The 19,252-nt window shown below is 35.2% G+C and overlaps 2 protein-coding genes across 2 annotated transcripts; both read right to left on the minus strand.

The window, feature by feature from the left end:
* Positions 1–1,417: 1,417 nt before the first annotated feature.
* On the minus strand, positions 1,418–4,820 carry LOC109003336 (CYP enzymes assisting alcohol dehydrogenase-like). Its single transcript, XM_018981431.2, has 7 exons — positions 4,454–4,820; positions 4,167–4,309; positions 4,059–4,096; positions 3,202–3,607; positions 2,880–3,125; positions 2,610–2,768; positions 1,418–1,770 (listed from the first exon to the last, which is right to left on the minus strand). Exons 1-7 carry the CDS (start codon positions 4,491–4,493, stop codon positions 1,660–1,662), a joined length of 1,143 nt encoding a protein of 380 aa, XP_018836976.1. The 5' UTR covers positions 4,494–4,820; the 3' UTR covers positions 1,418–1,659.
* Positions 4,821–12,040: 7,220 nt separating this feature from the next.
* Positions 12,041–16,031, minus strand: LOC108979992. Its single transcript, XM_035684391.1, has 7 exons — positions 15,596–16,031; positions 15,037–15,494; positions 14,848–14,934; positions 13,791–14,397; positions 13,401–13,646; positions 12,415–12,470; positions 12,041–12,313 (listed from the first exon to the last, which is right to left on the minus strand). The coding sequence occupies exons 1-7, from the start codon at positions 16,029–16,031 to the stop codon at positions 12,041–12,043; spliced, it is 2,163 nt and encodes a 720-aa protein (XP_035540284.1).
* Between the last annotated feature and the right edge of the window lie 3,221 nt (positions 16,032–19,252).

Consider the following 19,252-nt stretch of genomic DNA (forward strand, 5'->3'; position numbering starts at 1 on the left):
AAGTCACCAAAGGACAAGAATTGTCATGAAGAAAGCAAATGTTGAATAAAGAAGAAACACACAAAACATTTTCATTCTTAACTTTTATAAATATAGTAAATGAAAGCACACACAATCCAAACAAAGAAATTAAATACTTTATTAACAACAATTGGAAATAAAAGACATCGCAAGAAACTAAGTGAATTCTCAAAAAATCGTCATATTTTGCTGATATAAAGACCTAAAAAACTCGTCATAACTTTCTCTTTTGCCAGCCCAAACACTAAATTGCACATTATTTGATGCGTTGGAAACTAGAAGCATAGACATTTCTAAAGGTATACAACTTCCTAGTTAATTTTCTTGAAATTAGTCCAGAATTAATTTTGAAATTGCCCAAAAATGGATGACTCAACATTTGTCTCTGGAAATCTTTCGGTGTTACAATAGTTGATCTGGGTCTTAGGTGACCACCAAGACGTGTTTGTTTAGAGCCACGAGGAAATGACAGGATCAGTTTTGCGTGACACCAAATGCCAAACAGGTGTGGTAGAAAAGGCAAAGCTTCACTGCATAAAAGTGTCAAGCCATAGAAGAGGAATTTGATAGGTTGCTAAAGGTGGAATTCATTAGACAAGTGCATCATGCAGAATGGCTGTCAGGCACAAGTAATGCAAAATGGCAAATTGTGCATAAACTTCATGGTTGGCCACAAAATGCTTAGATTTATGGACGCCTACTTGGGCTAAAACCAAATAAGGCTCTGTGACATACAGTTAGTAAATCAGATGAAAGTGTATGTTGACAATCTTCTAGTTAAAAGTAAGGAGGAAATTAGCATTTTTCGGAACTTTAGGGAGATTGGCCAGTGTTAAAATGACGTTTGAAAAATTATTCCTAGTTAAGAATTTTTGGTCTCTTGAAAAAAGGGTAGTCTAAATGGGTCATAAAAGGGTTGGTCCAACACATATTCATGGTTCAAGCCTCATTACTAATAGGTGACTACATCAAAGGTTAGAAAAACTCTCTCTCACTCTTGCCAACCTTTCTTTCTAACAATTGTACTCAGCAATATTCGAGTGTATGGTGTGAGAATTAGAGGCAGAACAATATCTAAGGGTTCTCATTGGTCCAAGATTTATTGCAAATCTTCTTTTTCTTTTTAAAAGTTTCAGGTGGCTTACTGGCCCTTGGACGTACGTACTTGGCCTCTTGATTTACTGAACTCACTAACCAATCAAACTATAATTAAATAACTTAGCCTCTTGATCTTCATACTAATAATTAACTGTAAAAATAAATAATTGTGATTAGATCAATATCAGATCGCGTCCACCAATTAAACCCTAAACTCAATTAAAAAGCTACTTTCACATTCTTTGTGTTCAAAATAGTTTAGGATTGAAATTAGAAAGATCAAAAGGTTTTAAATTCAAAATTGGAAACTTCCTATAGACCTCTCACTAATCCTTTATACTAAACCTTTCACAAGTCCAAAATCGAATATGTTGAAACCTTTAAACAATACTTGAAATAAGTTTCTTATGCTTGCAATTGGTGCCGAAGACTCTTATTATCAACTTGTTTGGTGCCAAAAATTCCTTTATTATCATATGCTAGTTATTAGCATGCTAGCCAACATGCATCTTGAACGTTAATATTGCTAGACAGGATCACTCAAAGCTTGATAAGAATCTTCACACAGTCTGGGTGCTTCATTAGGTCAAATGCTTTATCAGCATCTTCCAGTGAAATTTCATGACTCAAAAGTTCACCAAGTTGGAATTCCTGCCGATCGAATATATAGAACAAAGCAGCATTGATTCAGATGTTGCCAGAATTCATAAGCACGATTAATATATATTGTTGTTTAATTTTAACACATTTCATACCTAATAGAATAAGGAAATTTCAAATTTGAAAGCATAAATCAGTACTGTTTATTGCTACCAAAGTGTGAAGATGATAATAAGTAATGCCACTCTTAGGTACATGACTAGCTGCTATATATATATAGATTGTTGGGTTTTTTGTGTGAGCATGGTTCTGTTTTATGGTGGCACAATTTGATGATCCAATCCAATAAAAATTCATAGTGTTTTTTTAGTAGATTTTTAATGAGGCTTTAGCCATGAAATTCAGGCTTGCTCCGATAGGCCCAAGTCGAATTAGGGTTTCACTACACACACACACGTGTATGTGTGTGTATATATATATTGTATATTTGTACGGCTACTCATTGTATTGCCGTACTGTGTATTCGACTTTCAAGAGAATAAAATTATTTGCACCTTGTAATCATATTGCAGAATCACGTAAATCTTATGTTGGTATGTGATTGAATTCATTTTTTGCTATACTTTTTCTTTTTATCATTCTTCAGTACATTGATTAATACCATAAGAATAATGGTACATATACAATCTTTACACAATTCAAAATTCAGAAAAATCTTAATATATTTTATGAATTCGTGGCATTATCACATTGGTTAGTAAATTGCTTGTGAAATAGTTGTGTATATATATATATATGTGTGTGTGTGTGATTATTCATACCGACATAAATTTTATAAGAAAAATAATATATATATATATTTATAGCAATTTCTTTAAATAAAAACTCACCTTATTTTTGCATTTGTCGATTAGAACAGGTAGGTCAGTTTGGGGTTTGAGCCCTCCAAAAAGGGAACCCTTCAAGGTTCCACCAAGCAATAAGGGTAGGGAACTGATCTCCAGTGTTGGATGATTTCCTACACCAAGTAATATTGCTTGTCCTTTTCCCTTATGACCACCAATATTACCAAAGTTTATAAAATTAATTAGCAATATTATTTGTAACATCAAGTATACATATAACATGAACATATATAAAATATAGATCAGATCATATACCATTTTTGTGGCAAGGAGAGCTTGATTGAGCAAGTGTGGAGCTCCTGTGCACTCAAAGCAATAATCCACACCAATTCCACCAGTCAATTCCTTGATCTGCTGGGAAATAGATTTCTGATCATTTTTCTCATCAGTAGGGTTTATGAAGTGAGTCATTCCAAATGCTTCTCCTTTTTTACTTTTCTTCTCATTCTTGTCAATGCCAATTATCTTTACTGCCCCTTGTTTTCTTGCTCCCTCTATGGCCTGCAATACTTTACACGACATATTAGAATTGAAAATGGAAATCCAGAAAATTAAAATTCTAAAAAATTATACACACCCCTAATCCAACAGCACCAAGACCAAGAACAGCAACACTCGATCCTTGTTCAACCCCAGCTTCCTTCCAAGCAGCCCCAAATCCAGTTGAAAACCCACAGGAGAGAAAACTAGCATGAGGCAGATCAATTATGCTGGGATCAATCTTGAGGACGTAGATAGCATCAACAACCATGTACTGCGACCACGTAGAGCAAGAAACGGCTTGGTACAGCCTCTGGCCTCTTACAGACATTCTCGATGTGCCATCAGGCATAAGACCACTCATGGGTAGAGGGTATTTTAGGCACAAGTTTGTCTTTCCTGACACACAATACTCACAGTCTTGGCACTGGGCCATGAAGGTTGGAATGACAAAATCTCCTGCTTTGACATCTGTTACTTCCTCACCCACACTCTCTACCACACTGCAATCACAGTTTAGTTTTAATAAGTGTTGAGCTCTTTAGTATAAATCTACTAATTTGCAAACATTTTTTTATTGGCACACCAACCACATTGTTGTAAGATCTTAGGGCACAACATTTGGAGATTCGCGTGAAAAAAATCAATTTATTTTTGTATGGCGAATCGGCGTACTTTAAAGTTGAAACTGTACGAAACTTACACACTCTAATTTTGTATCTAACTTTACTTCTACAATAGAAATAGCATAATTCAAACTAGCTATGTATGGCGAATCGGCGTACTTTAAAGTTGAAACTGTACGAAACTTACACACTCTAATTTTGTATCTAACTTTACTTCTACAATAGAAATAGCATAATTCAAACTAGCTAACATTGTGCAATGACTAGTAGTACTACTTCGACACAAGTACTGGAGAAGATGGAGACATTACAAATTAGGAGAGCTTACCCGACACCTTCATGTCCTAAAACTCGAGGGAAAGCAGGCTGCAGAACAAGAAGGAAAAATGTCAAACCCTTACTAAAAACTCGGAATTATTAAGGGAAGGATACTCACAGCTGGTAAGCCCTTGGTGTGTAACAAGTCTGTGTGACAAACACTGGCATACAGAATTTTGACGCGAACTTCAGATGATTTTGGAGGCTCTATTTGTATCTCTTCCACCTTCAACGCTTCCCCAATTCCCCAACACACCACAGCTTTCCCCACCAATTGGAAAAGTAAAAAATAAAAAATAAAAAAATAATATTATGAGATAAATTATTATATCCATCAGGTATATATATAATGATCTTCTCTTCTGCAACTGCATATGTAAAAGTGAAATAAAAATAGGGGCATACCTTTGCATGTTATGACCTTTGAGTCGCTCAGCTTCGACATCTTCTCCAGCAATTTATAATATCAGATTTTATCAAAAAGAAATCAGCTTTCTATATATCTCTGTCTCTCTCTAACATGAGTACTGCCTGCGTTTGGATTTGTGAGTTCCTTGCGCCTCTGATTCCGGATCCTCAAATAGTGCCATCCAATAACAACATAAAAGAAAAGTAGACATCTACTGTTCAGTACTGCTCGTCTTCTTCAATCTTCACATCGCTTCTATCAACCATTTTACAAAAGATGCACTGTTCAGCACTTTTGTGTACTTTCCAAGGAGCACCGGTGGTGGAATAAAAAATAAAAAAAGTGCGATGGCTTGTGTGTAGTGAGAATGAATAATAAAATAGTAATATTATATATAATTGTCGAATGTGTAAATATCGTGCAGTTATTTTAAAAAAAATAAAATCTACTCATAAAAAATTAATTTTTTTTATGTGAGTTCTATATTTATTTATTTTTTTAAAACGACTGTACAACTCTTATATACTCACAATTACAAAATATCATTTCTCATGATAAAACTAGCTAGGCCATGTGCACACCAAAATCAAGATTGTGGAGCGCAGATGAAAAACCCCCTTCCGACGAAAAACTCCCCTAGCTCGTCCAAACCCCCAGATCTGTTGAAAGGGGGTGGGAGCTTCGACTCCTCGCCCCCTCCCCCATGCCCTCTTCCTTTTCTCTGTCTTTTTAACTTCTGTGTAGTGTTTTTATTTTATTTTGTATTTTTAGGCCGAATAAGGAAGGATCGCCGTTCAAGTCTTTCCGGCTACCACATCTCTACATGCGCCCCACCGGTATGACGCCCAGCCGCCGATCTTCAAGACCTCCAAATCCGGTGTCCATCGGAGTGGCGCGTAGCCCGCACGCGCGGGACGAAATTCCGGACAGCGCTGGCGCGTGGCCTTCACGCGCCACCAAGGAGCCCTCTCCCGACACCACGCTCGGTTGCTGTGGAACCTCTGACTCCGGGTCTTCCAAGTCTGACCGTCGACTTTCCTCCCAGCGTGAACAGTTTCTGCACAAAACAATGCCGACCATTGTGTACTATTCATCCGTTTTGAATTTTTGTACTGTTTTTTTGTTTGGTTTCTTTGTTGTTGTCAATTTCAGTGTTTTGTAGTTGTCTTGTTTCTGATGTTGGTGTTGCTTTTGTTGACCCGAGTGAGGTTTGGGCCTTTAGATCGGACGTAATCCGGGGCAAGGCTTTCGAGAGTGTTGGGCGATGCTACGGCCGGTGGTTATACGGCCAGGCTGTTGTGGTCCGTATGTACGCTGGGTGCTCGTTCTACCAGAGCTCGAGATGACGATGCTTGCGGTGGGCGTGACGTCTGGGGTCTCACCAGAGCTTGTGGTCTTGTAGTTGTTAATGTGGTTATTTGTAGTTGTTTGTTAGTTTAGTTTTAATAAAATAGGAATAGGCTATAGGATTTGATGTCCATAGCAGTGTCCTGTACTCTTCTTTCCTAGGAGGATAGAGAGGACCATTAAGCTCTGTTTTTACAGAGCGCTTTCTCTGTTACGAGAGAGTTTGATTAGAAGTTAATACAATGTCCATCGCAAATGTATTTGTGTGTGGGGAAGCCCCTGAGCTGTTGCGTTAGTTGGCTTATAGACTGGATTTCCTATGTATTGGAACTTCTGATATTGATAAGTCACATTTATAACTTCGATTTATTAATGAAATGAGTATGTTTCATTTAAAAAAAAAATAAAGATTGTGGAAACCGAAGAATAATTTATAACTTAAAATAAGTAAAAGTAAAGGGTATTGTTACTGTTTAAATAGATTTTATAAAGATAAATTTATAAATTAATATAAATTATATAGTATGTTAAATTTAATTTATAATAAAATTAATTATAGTTATAATTTAATATATTACGTCAACTTACGCTAATTTTTAATTTTATTTTTATATCTAAAATATTTTTTAAAATATCTATACCTATTTAGTTCAGTCCATGTCTCCTAAGTAGAGTAGAGCCCCTTCCTGCCTTCACTTTTCAGTCCGGACCTTTGAGGTGAATCGAAAGCAGTTCTTATATGAACATGGAAGCAAGATTCTTTTGGCTTGAAAAATGAATTTTTTGGATTTTCTAATCTTGTAATTTGTTTTCTTGCTAGCTAGGAAACTAATAATAATAATTTTAATAATCAATTACCTCTCCTAACGAACGCCTAGCTTGGATTGGCAAAATATAGGATTGGCAAGCGCTATGAAACAGGCCGCTATTTATAAAAGGATGGTGCTACAGTCTGTTTGAATAGTAAAATGAGATGAAATTAGATGATTTTAAACTAGTTAAATAAAATTTTGTTAAAATATTATTTTTTTAATATTATTATTATTTTAAAATTTGAAAAAGTTAAATTATTTATTTTATTTTATTTTATCTGAAAATTTGAAAAAATTGTAATGATGAGAGAAAATAAAATGAGATCATTTCTCTATACAAACAACTCCTAAGTCTATATTTGGGATTGTGGTAGAAAATATAGGTTATAACTTTAAGACTTAATAATTTATAACTTAAGTAATAAGTTTTACTATTAAAAATTTATTTACTGTTTGGTAACTATATATTTAAAACACTTTCAAACACATTACGTTTATTTGAAAACAAATTAAAAAAAAAAGTGTTTTATGATGTAAAAATGATGATTATTTAAATTTTTAAAGATTATGACTATATCCTTGAAAGTTTGAAAGTTGTAATTATCTAAACATTATATAGGTATTTTCGTCCATTGAAAGTCTTTTTAAAATTCAAATTACATTCTGCATTATCTGAAAAAATAGGTTTGGGGAAGATGTTTCTCTTCTTAGTACGACCAAACTACTATACGGTATTATAGTATAATTCAGAGTGTCGATCTACAGGGAGTCAAAAGAAATGCTACAAGAATGCAAATTTAAAGAAAAAGATCAGATGATAAGAATCTGAAAGGTATTTTGAAATCTACCTAAAATATGTAATTAAAATGAGATTAGGACATGGATAAAAATGCAAGTAAAGTTTCGGGATTCCATCAACCGGATCCAATATTTTGATTTTTTCAATCTAAATTATACACACGATTAGGAATTATAACACAAAATTTTTAATTAGAAGATATGACAAAATACTCATCTAATTTCTCAAATTAATTCTAGAATGATAGAATCTATTACTCATTTACAAACCACAGTTTTCATGTATAAAAAAAAATATATCAAACCATAGCAAGATTTAATATAATTGTCTCAAACTTATAATATTCAAAACAAATAAAGAATTCAATCCTAGAATCTTAAACAATAAGAACTTAATCTGTAAATTGAAATATAGTTAAAACAATTTTACCAATCAATTTTTGTCATAAGCTTTACCTAAACTTTGGTTTTTCACAGAACATATATTTTTTTTTTCTCCTCCAAATCCTCCCAAACCTCTAGTAATCCTCTCTTTTAAAAGTTCCCACATGTTCAAGAGTACCTGTTGAAGAGTCTCTTCGTTTGTTTTTTAAATTCATCTCAACTCATTACTATAATTTTTTTAAATTTTAATATAAAATATAATAAACAATTCAATTTTTTCAAATCTCAAAATAATAATAATATTAAAAAATAAAATTTTAAAAATATTTTATCATTTCAACTCAACTCAATTCAACTCAACATTCAAACACAACCTAATCGGTTAAGAAGTCTACCTATTTGAAAAGCCTTGCTCCCCTCCTCTATCCATCTACTAGCTGCTTTCAATATCTTATGAAAAAATCTATACAACTTCTTACTATTTACACAATCTCTACACACCACATTTTTTAAAATTTTTATTATTTTTTTATTTTATCAAATATTTAATATATAAATAATGAATAGAAAAATTAAATTAGTTTAAAAAGAATAAACTTTAAAAAAATTTAAAAAATATTAAAAAATTTAAAAATTTTAAAAAATATGATATGTGAAAATTGTGTAGCATTGCTAATATCCTATATTTGAAAAGTTCTCGGTACATCCACCAACCCCTCATATCCTAGAGGCTAACAATGACTTTGCATCTTTTTTTTTTAATTGGCTTTCGCTCTCTTTTTTTTATGGATTATTAAATTATACATAAAAAATGTATTTAAGAAAATCTCAAAATAAATAGAACCTAAATTTAAGAATACAAGTTAATTTCTATTATTTATCTTTATATTTTAATATTTTAGTCCAATAATAAAATATTTAAAATGTATTTACGTACACTCATATCATCAAACGTACATTTTAATTTATTTAAGATTAAAAATACTTTAATATATATCACTCAAACAACCTTATTTTCTATTAAAGATCTTTTAAGGCCATTTAAAGTATTTTTTAAGACTCATACTATAATCCCAATCCGTACCGAATTCAGTAGCGTAAAAAAAGAAAAATCTTTTTTAAGAGCATTTTTTATGTATTATTTTTTTAAAAAATACAAAAAATATAAAACATAATACTAAAACATAAACAATCGCAAATCCTAAAAAAAAGGGTACAGTTTATTATAAAAGGGTGCTAAATTTTTCTTGGTGGATCAATATCTCTCAAATTTTTGTCTAAATTTTAAGAATTAAAACGAAAAAGATCTAAACAAATAAAGTAAATTATGCAAAATTTAGCGTATAGTTAGAATAAATATAAAAAAATGGCGCTCTCTCTCTCTCCTCTGCATGTACTGTATCAATATTCACGTGGGTCTCAGCCCTACTAGTTGGAATTATTATGTCGTTTATTATTTAAAAATAATATTTAAAATCATAAAATATTAATGAATATAAAATTACATAAAAAAATTAATTTTTTAATTTTTTAATTATAAATTTTAATTTTTTTTTAAAATGATTATGTAATATTTATTATTTAGTAGGAGATTGAATGTATGACGTTGTTATGTAATTATTTGGAAACCGAGCTGCAAAATCGTAGTGGAACCATGGCTGACGTGGCCAACATATTGAAAAAAAAAAAAAAACAAACAAACAAACAAAACAAGAAGGAGGGCCAAAGTTGATTTCAGATGAAGCTTGACTTGGTGCTCCCAAATAGAAAAATGCTTTAATAAAAAAGGATTTCATTTAACAAATAGAAAAACTAATCATCGCCTTGCAATTGCTTTATTTTTCCTGCAATTAACATCTCTTTTTGGGGTTTGTTTTACAAAAGATGATAAGTGGATGGTCGTTGAGATTCCATATCCCGGAGTAAGTCGAATATAAAAGTAATGGTTCCTCTGTAAAGATAGATTTGGATGCTAATACGAATCCAAATATGGGGTGTGCTTTCTTTATTTTCTCTGATTCTGATAAATTCTTTTCAATTGTTTTCACAAACAGCAAGACGAAGCTTGATTTTAGATCCAGGGTGCTGAAATCCAATCACACCACGCCTGCAGTTTTAGCCACAAACCCACCTGCTATTTTCCCTACAAAATCTAAGAATTGCAGATTTTGTCTCTTTTTGCTGCTTCAAACCCAATTTCTGACTTTTCTTTTTCTTTTTCTCTTGCTTCACTTTTTTGGATTCTTTTGTTTGATCTTTGAGCACGTTTGTCTTTGGGGTTTACCAATTTAAGTATGGGATGTTGGAGAAAACAGTAAGGTGGAGTTCATCATAAAGGAGCAGAGAGAAGTAGGAGAACAACAACAACAAACTATGCTCGATTCATGGGAAGGGAATTTCATATCTGAGTGCTTGCAAAGACAAAGAGATGACGAAGGGGCTTGATGTAGAGCTCTGGGGTTTTTTGGGTTCGTAGATTTCAGATGTGGGTGGAGAAGAGGAAGCGGGCTTCATTGGATTCATGGAGAAGACGAAGGGGGAGTGGCTCTGGAGAAGAGGAAGACTTCTGTGGCTTCATGGAGACAGGGGCTTCTTGGGTCTAACAAGTTGAAGAAGAAACCGTCCGCTTTGACAAGCTGAATGAAACATGGTCGTTTCATTTTGGCCACGTCGAACGTGGTTCCTGATGGCTTCTCTAGCTGATTACAAATAACATTTTTCTTAATAATATTATTCATTGTTTTGTCTTTATAAGCGGCTAAAAGATACTCCTCTACATAATTCATGTGTACGTGTATTTATAATAATTTATTGCACCTGAGTTATTTACAAGAAAAAACTCATCGTATATATTTTAACCAATCTCAATATTGAGGTTTTTCGTTTTTTTTTTTTTTTTTTAAGATTGTTGTTTCAAAATATGGAAAATATTATTATGCCTCCTAGCTAGTTTATACCATTCACTTTGCCCTATTTCAAAGTAGAGAGAATTAAAATTTTAGTCTTCGTCTTTTTGTGTTTTTCAGATACTATTTTATTTTAAATATAAACTTTTTTAATAAACCACATGTTACCCAATTATGGTTCTATGTGTCACCACATAGGATTTTAGAAATAACCAAAGTTTTGATTTTCATTCCGGTTGAAATATTGGAATGAAATATCTCGATGCCAGTATGTTTCGGTATACCGTTTCAGGATAGTCGATATATATAGAGAAAAATTATATTTTAAAATAATATAATACAAGTCTTAAAAATATACATATTTGAAAAACTCAATAATATTTCTAAATTATAATTAGTTCTCAATCACACTACTAAAAAAATCGATATAAAAAAAGACTGCTAAAAAAATATCAAATATCTTCATAAAAAAAAAAAACCCAGTGCATATATGCTGTCATGCGCCCCTTCTGACAATCCATTGTTTCTGATTACCTTGAAAAGATCATCAGGTCTAATTGTCTTCCTACCCATTTACTTTACTTGAGTTCATGTATTAATATTTCTTGAGTATTTATTTCTTTTCTGCTGGGTTTTAAGGATTTTATTAACTTGCTTGTACGGGAAATGGTGCATATATGATACATCTATGATGAAAAGGGTTGAAGCTTTTACAAGTTTGCCCTTTTCTTTTCAAAATATTTTCAAAATTGCCAGTTAGCCCAATTCCGAATCAGAATACGTGTTTCGGTTAAAACACCGAAATGGACCATAATAACCCAAAACGGCTGAAATTCAAGCAGAAATGGAACAACCCATCATACCTTTCCGGTTACTCCATTTCGATCAAAACATAATGGTTTTTAAAACCTTGGAAATAATTGATTTTTCTTTTGTGGCGATTTCTTAATTGCCGAAAAAAGATTTTGCTACAAACTGTATGCTTTTTTTTTTTTTTATATAAGAAAACTGATCTCATTACTCATAGTCAAACACTTACAAGAACTCGATAAAGCAATATAATGGAACCAAGTTACAACATATCCTTGGTAACCATCGGTAAAATATAGTTTGGACATGTCTCAATATCATAAACATCTATCATTCATTCGAGAGCAGCCTTTGCTAAACTGTGAGCTGCCATATTAGCTTCACGATATGCATGTGAGACTGACCAAGTAGAAACCCTGTCTAGAATAATCCTTACATCTGTTATGACACATCCACCCATGCTCCAATTGGAGGTATCCTGATTCAGTAGGTCCACAACCTGTTTTGAGTCCCCCTCCAAGCAGAGCTACCTCAATCCAAGTTCCTTGTAGAAAACAGTTTCCAAAAGTAGCCCATAGGCTTCAGCATCAAAAGTATTGCCTCTTAGGGGTCTGTTAGCACGAAGGACACCTATCACAAAGCCTTGATGATCTCTGATGAGTACTCCTATGCCAATCCTCCCCTCCCTCGATTGTACAGTTGCATCCAAATTGACCTTGAAACATCCTACTGCAGGTTTTGACCAACTATGAGCCCTTGCCAAAGAATTTGGATTAAAACCAGCTTCTAGTTGGAGTGCCTTCTTATGATAGAAAAGTTCTGTCTTGGCTAATTCGTGACATCACTTGGGTGTTTAAAATCTTTTCCATGTAAACAGTCATTTCTTCTAGACCATATCACCCTTATTGTGCCTGCTACCTCATCGAGTTCCCCTGGATCAAGAGTGTCAACAAGGCCTGCTCATACATTGAAAACCAAATCACTCTGGAGAGATAGCTTCTGCACTTTCTTTGGACCTTGACACCACACATCTTTAACAGCAATACATCCCTATAAAGCATGGCCAAAGGTCTCAGGTTCTTGTTTGCATATCAGGCAAAGACTATCCTCTACTACCTTCCTCCTTTTCAAGTTAGCTAGAGTGGGGAGAGCCTCAATACAGGCTATCCATAGAAACATCTTAGTGCCACGGGGTACTTTTAGCTCTCTTTCTATCTCTTTGTTGAGATGATAGCCACTTTTGACTGTGTAGATGCCATTGGAAGTAAACTGCCATATTAACTTGTCTTCTCTCCCCCCTAAGCTTATTGGAATGGCTTTGATGCCATCTATTTCCTGTTGAGGAAAGAGTTCATAAAGGAGAGGATCCCTCCATTGCTTCAATTAAGGGTCAATGAGATCATAAACCTAGCTCTCTTTTCATCTCTTTGCTGAGATGATAGCCACTTTTGACTGTGTAGATGCCATCGCAAGTAAACTACCATATTAACTTGTCTTCTCCCCCCCTAAGCTTATTGGAATGGCTTTGATGCCATCTATTTCCTGTTGAGGAAAGAGTTCATAGAGGAGAGGATCCCTCCATTGCTTCAATTAAGGGTCAATGAGATCACAAACTTTGTCATACTAGCAATCTACTTCTCGAATTGTCATAATTTTTTGAGATGGTAAGGAAGGTATCCATCTGTCTTGCCATATGTTTACTTTTTGGCCATTTCCAACCCTCCATGTGAGACCTTTCTTTAACAATTTTAAGCCAGCATATAAGCCTCTCCATGCAAAGGAAGGCCCTGTCCCCAACTTTGCTTCAAGGAAACCAGCTTTGTTAAAATATTTTTGCTTTAGAATTTGTGCCACTAGGGATGTTTGATTTTGTAGGACCCTCCAACCTTGCTTCGAGAGCACAGCAATATTAAAGCATCTCAGGTCTCTGAACCCAAGGCCTCCTATTTCCTTGCTGTTACTGAGTTTCTTCCAATTGACCCACTGAATTTTGGAGGAATCTTCATTGAAACCCCACCAAAACTTCCTGAGCATCTGATTCAACTTACTGGTAATAGATGCTGGTAGCAAAAACATTCCCATTGCATAGGTGGGGATGGCTTGGAGGACAACCTTGAGTAGAATTTCCTTGCCTGCAGCAGAAGGAAACTTTGTTCTCCAATTAGTTACTCGAGTCCAGGTCCTGTCAATTAGGGAATCGAATGAGGCAATCTTTTTCCTGCCCACCAGAGCAGGTAAGCCGAGGTATCTTTCAAAATTGGAAGTGGACTAGACACCTGCTAACTGCAAAATCTGTTTTTGAGTTACTTGGGCAGTGTTCTTACTAAAGAAGATGGCAGATTTGTCATTGTTTATGACCTGTCCTGAGCCTTTCTCATAAAGATCTAGAATATGAAGCACACAGTTGAGTTCCTTAGACTTTGCTTGGCAGAACAAGAGGCTGTCATCAACAAAGAACATGTGGTTCACTCTGACTGGTCCTCTTTCTATTAAAACAAGGGTCAATTTGCCACATGCCTCAGCTTGATTTAGAAGAGAGGTGAGGGCTTCTGCACTTAATATAAATAAATAAGGAGACAAGGGATCTCCTTGACTTAGGCCCCTAGAAGGCAAGAAACACTGTTGAGGTTCTCCATTTACAAGGATTAAGTAAGATACTGAGTTAAGGCATGCCTTGATGATGTTGATCCAGTGTACTGGAAATTCCATTTTGGTCATGATGGCTTCAATGAATTTCCACTCAACCCTATCATAGGCCTTGCTCATGTCCAATTTAAGGGCCATGAAACCTCTTTTGCCTTTCATTCTTGAGTTCATAGAGTGTAGAATCTCATAGGCTACAAGGGTGTTGTCAGAAATGAGCCTTCCAGGTACAAATGCACTCTAGTTGGGGGCAATGATCTTGGGCAAAATAGCTTTTCAGCCTGTTTGCAATGGTTTTAGAAACAATCTTATATAAGACATTACACAGACTAATAAGCCTATAGTCAACTACTTTTTTGGGGCTTTGAACTTTGGGGATGAGAGAAATGAAGGTATCATTAGCATCATTGAGTGAGCCACCATGATTTAGAACCTTGAGAGCGTAACTACACACTTGTTCACCTACCACCTCCTAGTGATTTTGATAGAATTGAGCAGGAAATCCCTCAGGCCTGGAGATCTTAAAGGATTCATTTGAAAAATAGCTGCTGTAATGTCTTCCCTAGTGAAATGGTTTATAAGCCATGCCTTCATTTCCATATCTAACTTTGTGCCCATTGCATGCAAGCAGTTCTCAATATTCGAAGGGTGAGAAGTAGTAAGTAAAGAGGAGAAAAAACCTGTGAATACCTCTCCAATTTCTGCCTGTTCAGTGACACATCTTCCCTGTGAATCCTCAATGCATTTGATTGCATTGATCTTCCTTCTTTGGCTTGCCTACATGTGGAAATATTGAGTGTTCCTGTCCCCATGCTTGAGCCAATGTTGTTTTGCTATTTGACTCCACTTGATTTCATTTTCTGTTATGGAAAAGACCACCTCTTTTTGAATTTGTTTCATAGTTGCTAAGTGCTCGCCTGTACCTGTGTTCTGTAGATGGCCAATACTTTGTTCCCCCTTTATGATATCCATATGTTCTTGCTGCTTAAGTGTCTGCCTCCAGACAAATAGATCTTTTTGGCATAACCCAAGTTTGGTCCTCAGTAATCTGGCCTCACAGTTTGTTGTACTAACTTTCTGCCATGCCTCACCTACAACCCTCTGGCATTCTTCCTTCAATTCCCATGCCATCTCAGATCTAAAGCACCATCTTCGTTTCTTCTTCCCATCATTGGTGTTATGTAAAACAATGGACAAGGGAGAATGATAAGACTTAATGGCAGGAAGAACAGTGCACAAGCCATGGTTATAGATGTCATTCCATTCCTTATTTCCAAGAGCTCTATCAATTTTTTCCTTGGTAAAGTCCCTGCCACTCCTGTCGACCAAGTAAACTCCTGCCCATGTGATTGTATGTCATTGAGACCACAACATGCAAATGCTTGTCTAAACTCTTCAATTTGTCTGTATGGTCTACTGGCTCAACCTATTTTGTCACTTTGATGGAGAATCTCATTGAAATCTCCAGCACACAACCAAGCCATGGAGCTAGTAGGTTTGAGCATCTTCAATAATTGCCAACTACTGCTTCTCTTCCCTGTATCAGGATGTCCATAGAAGCCTGTGAATTGCCATGTTGATCCACTGCCTTCTTCCTGGATTAGAGCACTAATGTGCCATCTTGTATTATTGATGATTGTAACACTCCATTCCTCTTTCCATAGGAGAGCAATACCCCCACTATGACCCACACAATCCACTGAGAAACATCCATCCATCTGCAAACATCTCCTTACCACCTCCATCCTTTTTCTTCTGCACTTAGTCTCCACTAGGAAGACTAAGGTGGGATACTTTTCCTTAGATAAATTCCTAAGGACACTAACTGTCCGAGGGTTCCCAAGCCCTCGACAGTTCCACACCAAAATGCTCATTGACGATGGCAAGGCTGGGAACCAACGCTGCCTTAACTAGGGATTTCCTTTGGTGTCATAACATATCTTTGTCTTCTTTGGAATAGGTTCCTGCAATGGTATACTCCTTTTGCAGCCCCTCTCATATTTGTTCCTAGCAGGACAATTTGAGATATCAACCAATATTGAGGTATCATTGCCTTATGTATTTGTTACACTGTCACGAGTTCTCCTTTTCCATTTTCTCAATGTGCTCAAACCATTATCTTTAACAGATTGCATGGTAGTGTCTGTGCCATGTAAACTATCTATATCCACCCTTTTGTTTTGATATTTCTGTTTTAGACCACGATAAGCATCAGTAGGTGCCACCTCATTGCTTTTTGTGAAGTCCCGCACTCCCATTTCAAAAAAATTGTTCGTCGATGGTTCATGAGAGCTATATGTCCCTGGTATTAGGTTGGACTCGACATCCATCCCCACGTGAGTACCTTGGGTTTCTTGGAGTCCAGAGGGTTCTACAGAGCTATTTCCCTCATATGCATAGGTTGCATGTGCATGGTTAGAGGGACCTCCTAGATTTTAAGCAGGTTCCCGAGGTAGGGATCATTAGGAATTCCTACTCCAGCACTGCCCTCTGTTGATGGCTGAGTTGGACCTGCACGAGATCCTCCTCCTTTATTTTCTGCTCCTGACTTCTCCTATTTTTTTGCCACAATTTCCGGATGGACCTCTAGGTTGTTGTGCAGTGAATTTTTCGGGACCAAACTGCCCCCTCCACCTTGTTGTTCCCTCTGGTGGGTGTTTCCACCCTTAAAGCCGCCATATCTACGGCTGTCAAAAATATTTGTATTCATGGGTTGTCCTCGAAGCCATGGACCAAACTGAGTTGAGGACTGTGCATCTCCTTGTTGAGCAATACGTGATCTCATGCAACCTTTCCCTTTGTGATTAAGAACCCCACATTGAAAACAAAAACTTTACAGTCTCTCATATTTAAAGGAGACCCAATGCTGCTTGTCGCCTAGCTTTAGCCATTTCCCTCGCAACAAGGGTTTGTTAAGGTCCACTGCCACCCTTACTCTAAAGACACCTCCCCCATGCACGACCATTTGCCTCTGCGTCAACCCTAATGACAGGGCCTATGGAAGTTACAAACTGCTCTCCAAAGCCTTCTGTCATGGTTGATAGTGGGAGGTTATGAAGTTGTACCTAGAAGGGTTCGTAGCGAAACTGCAAAGCATCTATGGACACCATTTCATCCACCTCCATCATGGTGAGGAGGTGTCTGTCAAAAGACCATGGTCGTCCACTCAGGACCCTTTCTTTGTCACCTATCTTCTGGAACTCGATCAAGAAGCATTGTTCTCCAAGCTCCTTGAAGGTCACCCACCCTTCCAACCTCCATATTTGAGACATTGTGATCCTGAAGCCTTCATTGTCCCTTCTCGGTTAGGGTCTTCCCCACTATACAATACTTGCCCCGGTTTCCCTCTCCATTGGTGTTCTTCTGCTTTACATGGAAGCAGGCACTCTCTTCTTTGGAAAGGTGTAGCCTCTCCCATCGTGTTGCCAGATCCTCAGCCTCCATTGCGTCTCACCACCCAAAAAAAGGAGGAAAGAATAAAAACAATCTCACAGAGAGTGAGACTTTAACCTTTGACGAATCAAAGGCACTAGAACCTCACGCTTTCTCCAAAAGAAAGGGAAGGCACTCTCCTACATTTCCAATTCAAGTTTTAATCTTTTCATTTTTTGAGCCAACTACAAATTGTATGTAGTCTTACATATAACACATTTGAGGGGATCTTTTATTGCAACTACGTGTGGCAGCAGGAGAAAGAAATGTATCAGCGACGAGTTTTACTTGCCGCAAATAGCCTTGTATCATCATTTTAAATTGATATTTAATTTGGGAGAAGAAAAAATGACGTCATGGCGATATTGAGGTAATACTCATATATAAAATGGTCCCTTCATCCAGATTCTTTAATTTTCAACAAAAATTATTTAGTGACAGCTTTTCACACTGTTTTATACTAGTTAGTGATAAACACATGTCAAATACATGCCATATATAACCATTTTCAAAGCTTACAAATGCCCAATTGCAAAAATTGAAGAGATTAGTAAAAGAAAATAATATTATAGAAAGTTACAAAAATCATGATAAAATGACTACAACTTAAAAATCAAGACAATTACATATATATATATATATATATATAGTTAAAAAGTAAAAATTCAAAGAAATTAAAAATTAAACTTAAAGAATGAAAAAAAATTATTATTAATAACCTAAATTCTATACAAATGACTAATTAAAATATAACCTACAACGTAAACAACGTAGTACTTCCTTTTTTTTTCAAGAAAAAAGTGTTTGAAGTCAAAATTTCCAAAATTTATAAGACGTACGTGAATGATACGGTAGGGTAAATGGATGATGTGAATGAACAACATGAAAACGAAATGAATTATATGATGATGAAACCGTGCATCTAATTTATTTTGGCACTTTTATATATTTTTATTTATTTATTTTAAAAAGTCTACAGAAGAAATTCTACCGCATGCATGCGACGACGGATGACATGAAAGGTATTTATTTTTCGAGAAAAAAACCAAATTTTCAAATAGAATTGATTGCATATATTGGTCTCTTGGAATTCAAAAATCTCTGTTGTCACCATCTAGCCAAATAGACTTTTGCCGACTGGTTTGTTTTCACAAATCATTTCATTTTATTTCATATAATTATTACAAATTTTTTAAACTTCTAAATAAAATATAATAAACAATTCAAAATTAATCCTTGTTGCTCTTCCTCTTTAATTTTTAAAGTAGAATAATTGACTCTAAAAAACATTTTATCTATTGAAATAATTTTTCAAATGACTAAAATTTATCGGACACAGAAAATTTGGTTACGACAAATGGATGATGTGATTGTAGAGCATAAAAACGTGTAGAAGGATTTAGATATAGATCAAATTTGAACAACTGTCTTCTCTAGGTACAGCTTGTTTTTCCAAATAATTGACCTTACGTACGTTACAATACACAAATCGGGTCGAACCAATTAAATTCGAGTAAGCTTTTGTATAGATTTGGACTCTCTTTAAATATGGCCCCTTTTAGACTTTATATTCTACTATTGTTTTTTTGTGTTTTGAAAGATGCTTATATACATGTTGGATTTATTTCAACAAAATAAATCCAAAAGTATTTATTATATAAAT

The sequence above is a fragment of the Juglans regia genome, chromosome 13 (assembly GCF_001411555.2).
Source record: "Juglans regia cultivar Chandler chromosome 13, Walnut 2.0, whole genome shotgun sequence".
In the NCBI taxonomy this organism is placed as follows: Eukaryota; Viridiplantae; Streptophyta; class Magnoliopsida; order Fagales; family Juglandaceae; genus Juglans; species Juglans regia.

Excerpts from the sequence above, each read along its gene's own strand:
- LOC109003336 (XM_018981431.2), bottom strand. The coding sequence starts at position 4,493 with ATGTCGAAGCTGAGCGACTCAAAGGTCATAACATGCAAAG. Across the intron at positions 3,608-4,058 it reads TTAGGACATGAAGGTGTCGG|TGTGGTAGAGAGTGTGGGTG; the intron begins GTAAGCTCTCCT and ends CTGTGATTGCAG. Across the intron at positions 3,126-3,201 it reads TTGGTGCTGTTGGATTAGGG|GCCATAGAGGGAGCAAGAAA; the intron begins GTGTGTATAATT and ends AAAGTATTGCAG.
- LOC108979992 (XM_035684391.1), bottom strand. The coding sequence starts at position 16,031 with ATGAGCATTTTGGTGTGGAACTGTCGAGGGCTTGGGAACCCTCGGACA. Across the intron at positions 12,471-13,400 it reads TGCTGTGCTCTCGAAGCAAG|GCCTTGTTGACACTCTTGAT; the intron begins GTTGGAGGGTCC and ends ATGTATGAGCAG. Across the intron at positions 12,314-12,414 it reads AGGTAGCAGGCACAATAAGG|GCACTCCAACTAGAAGCTGG; the intron begins GTGATATGGTCT and ends TATCATAAGAAG.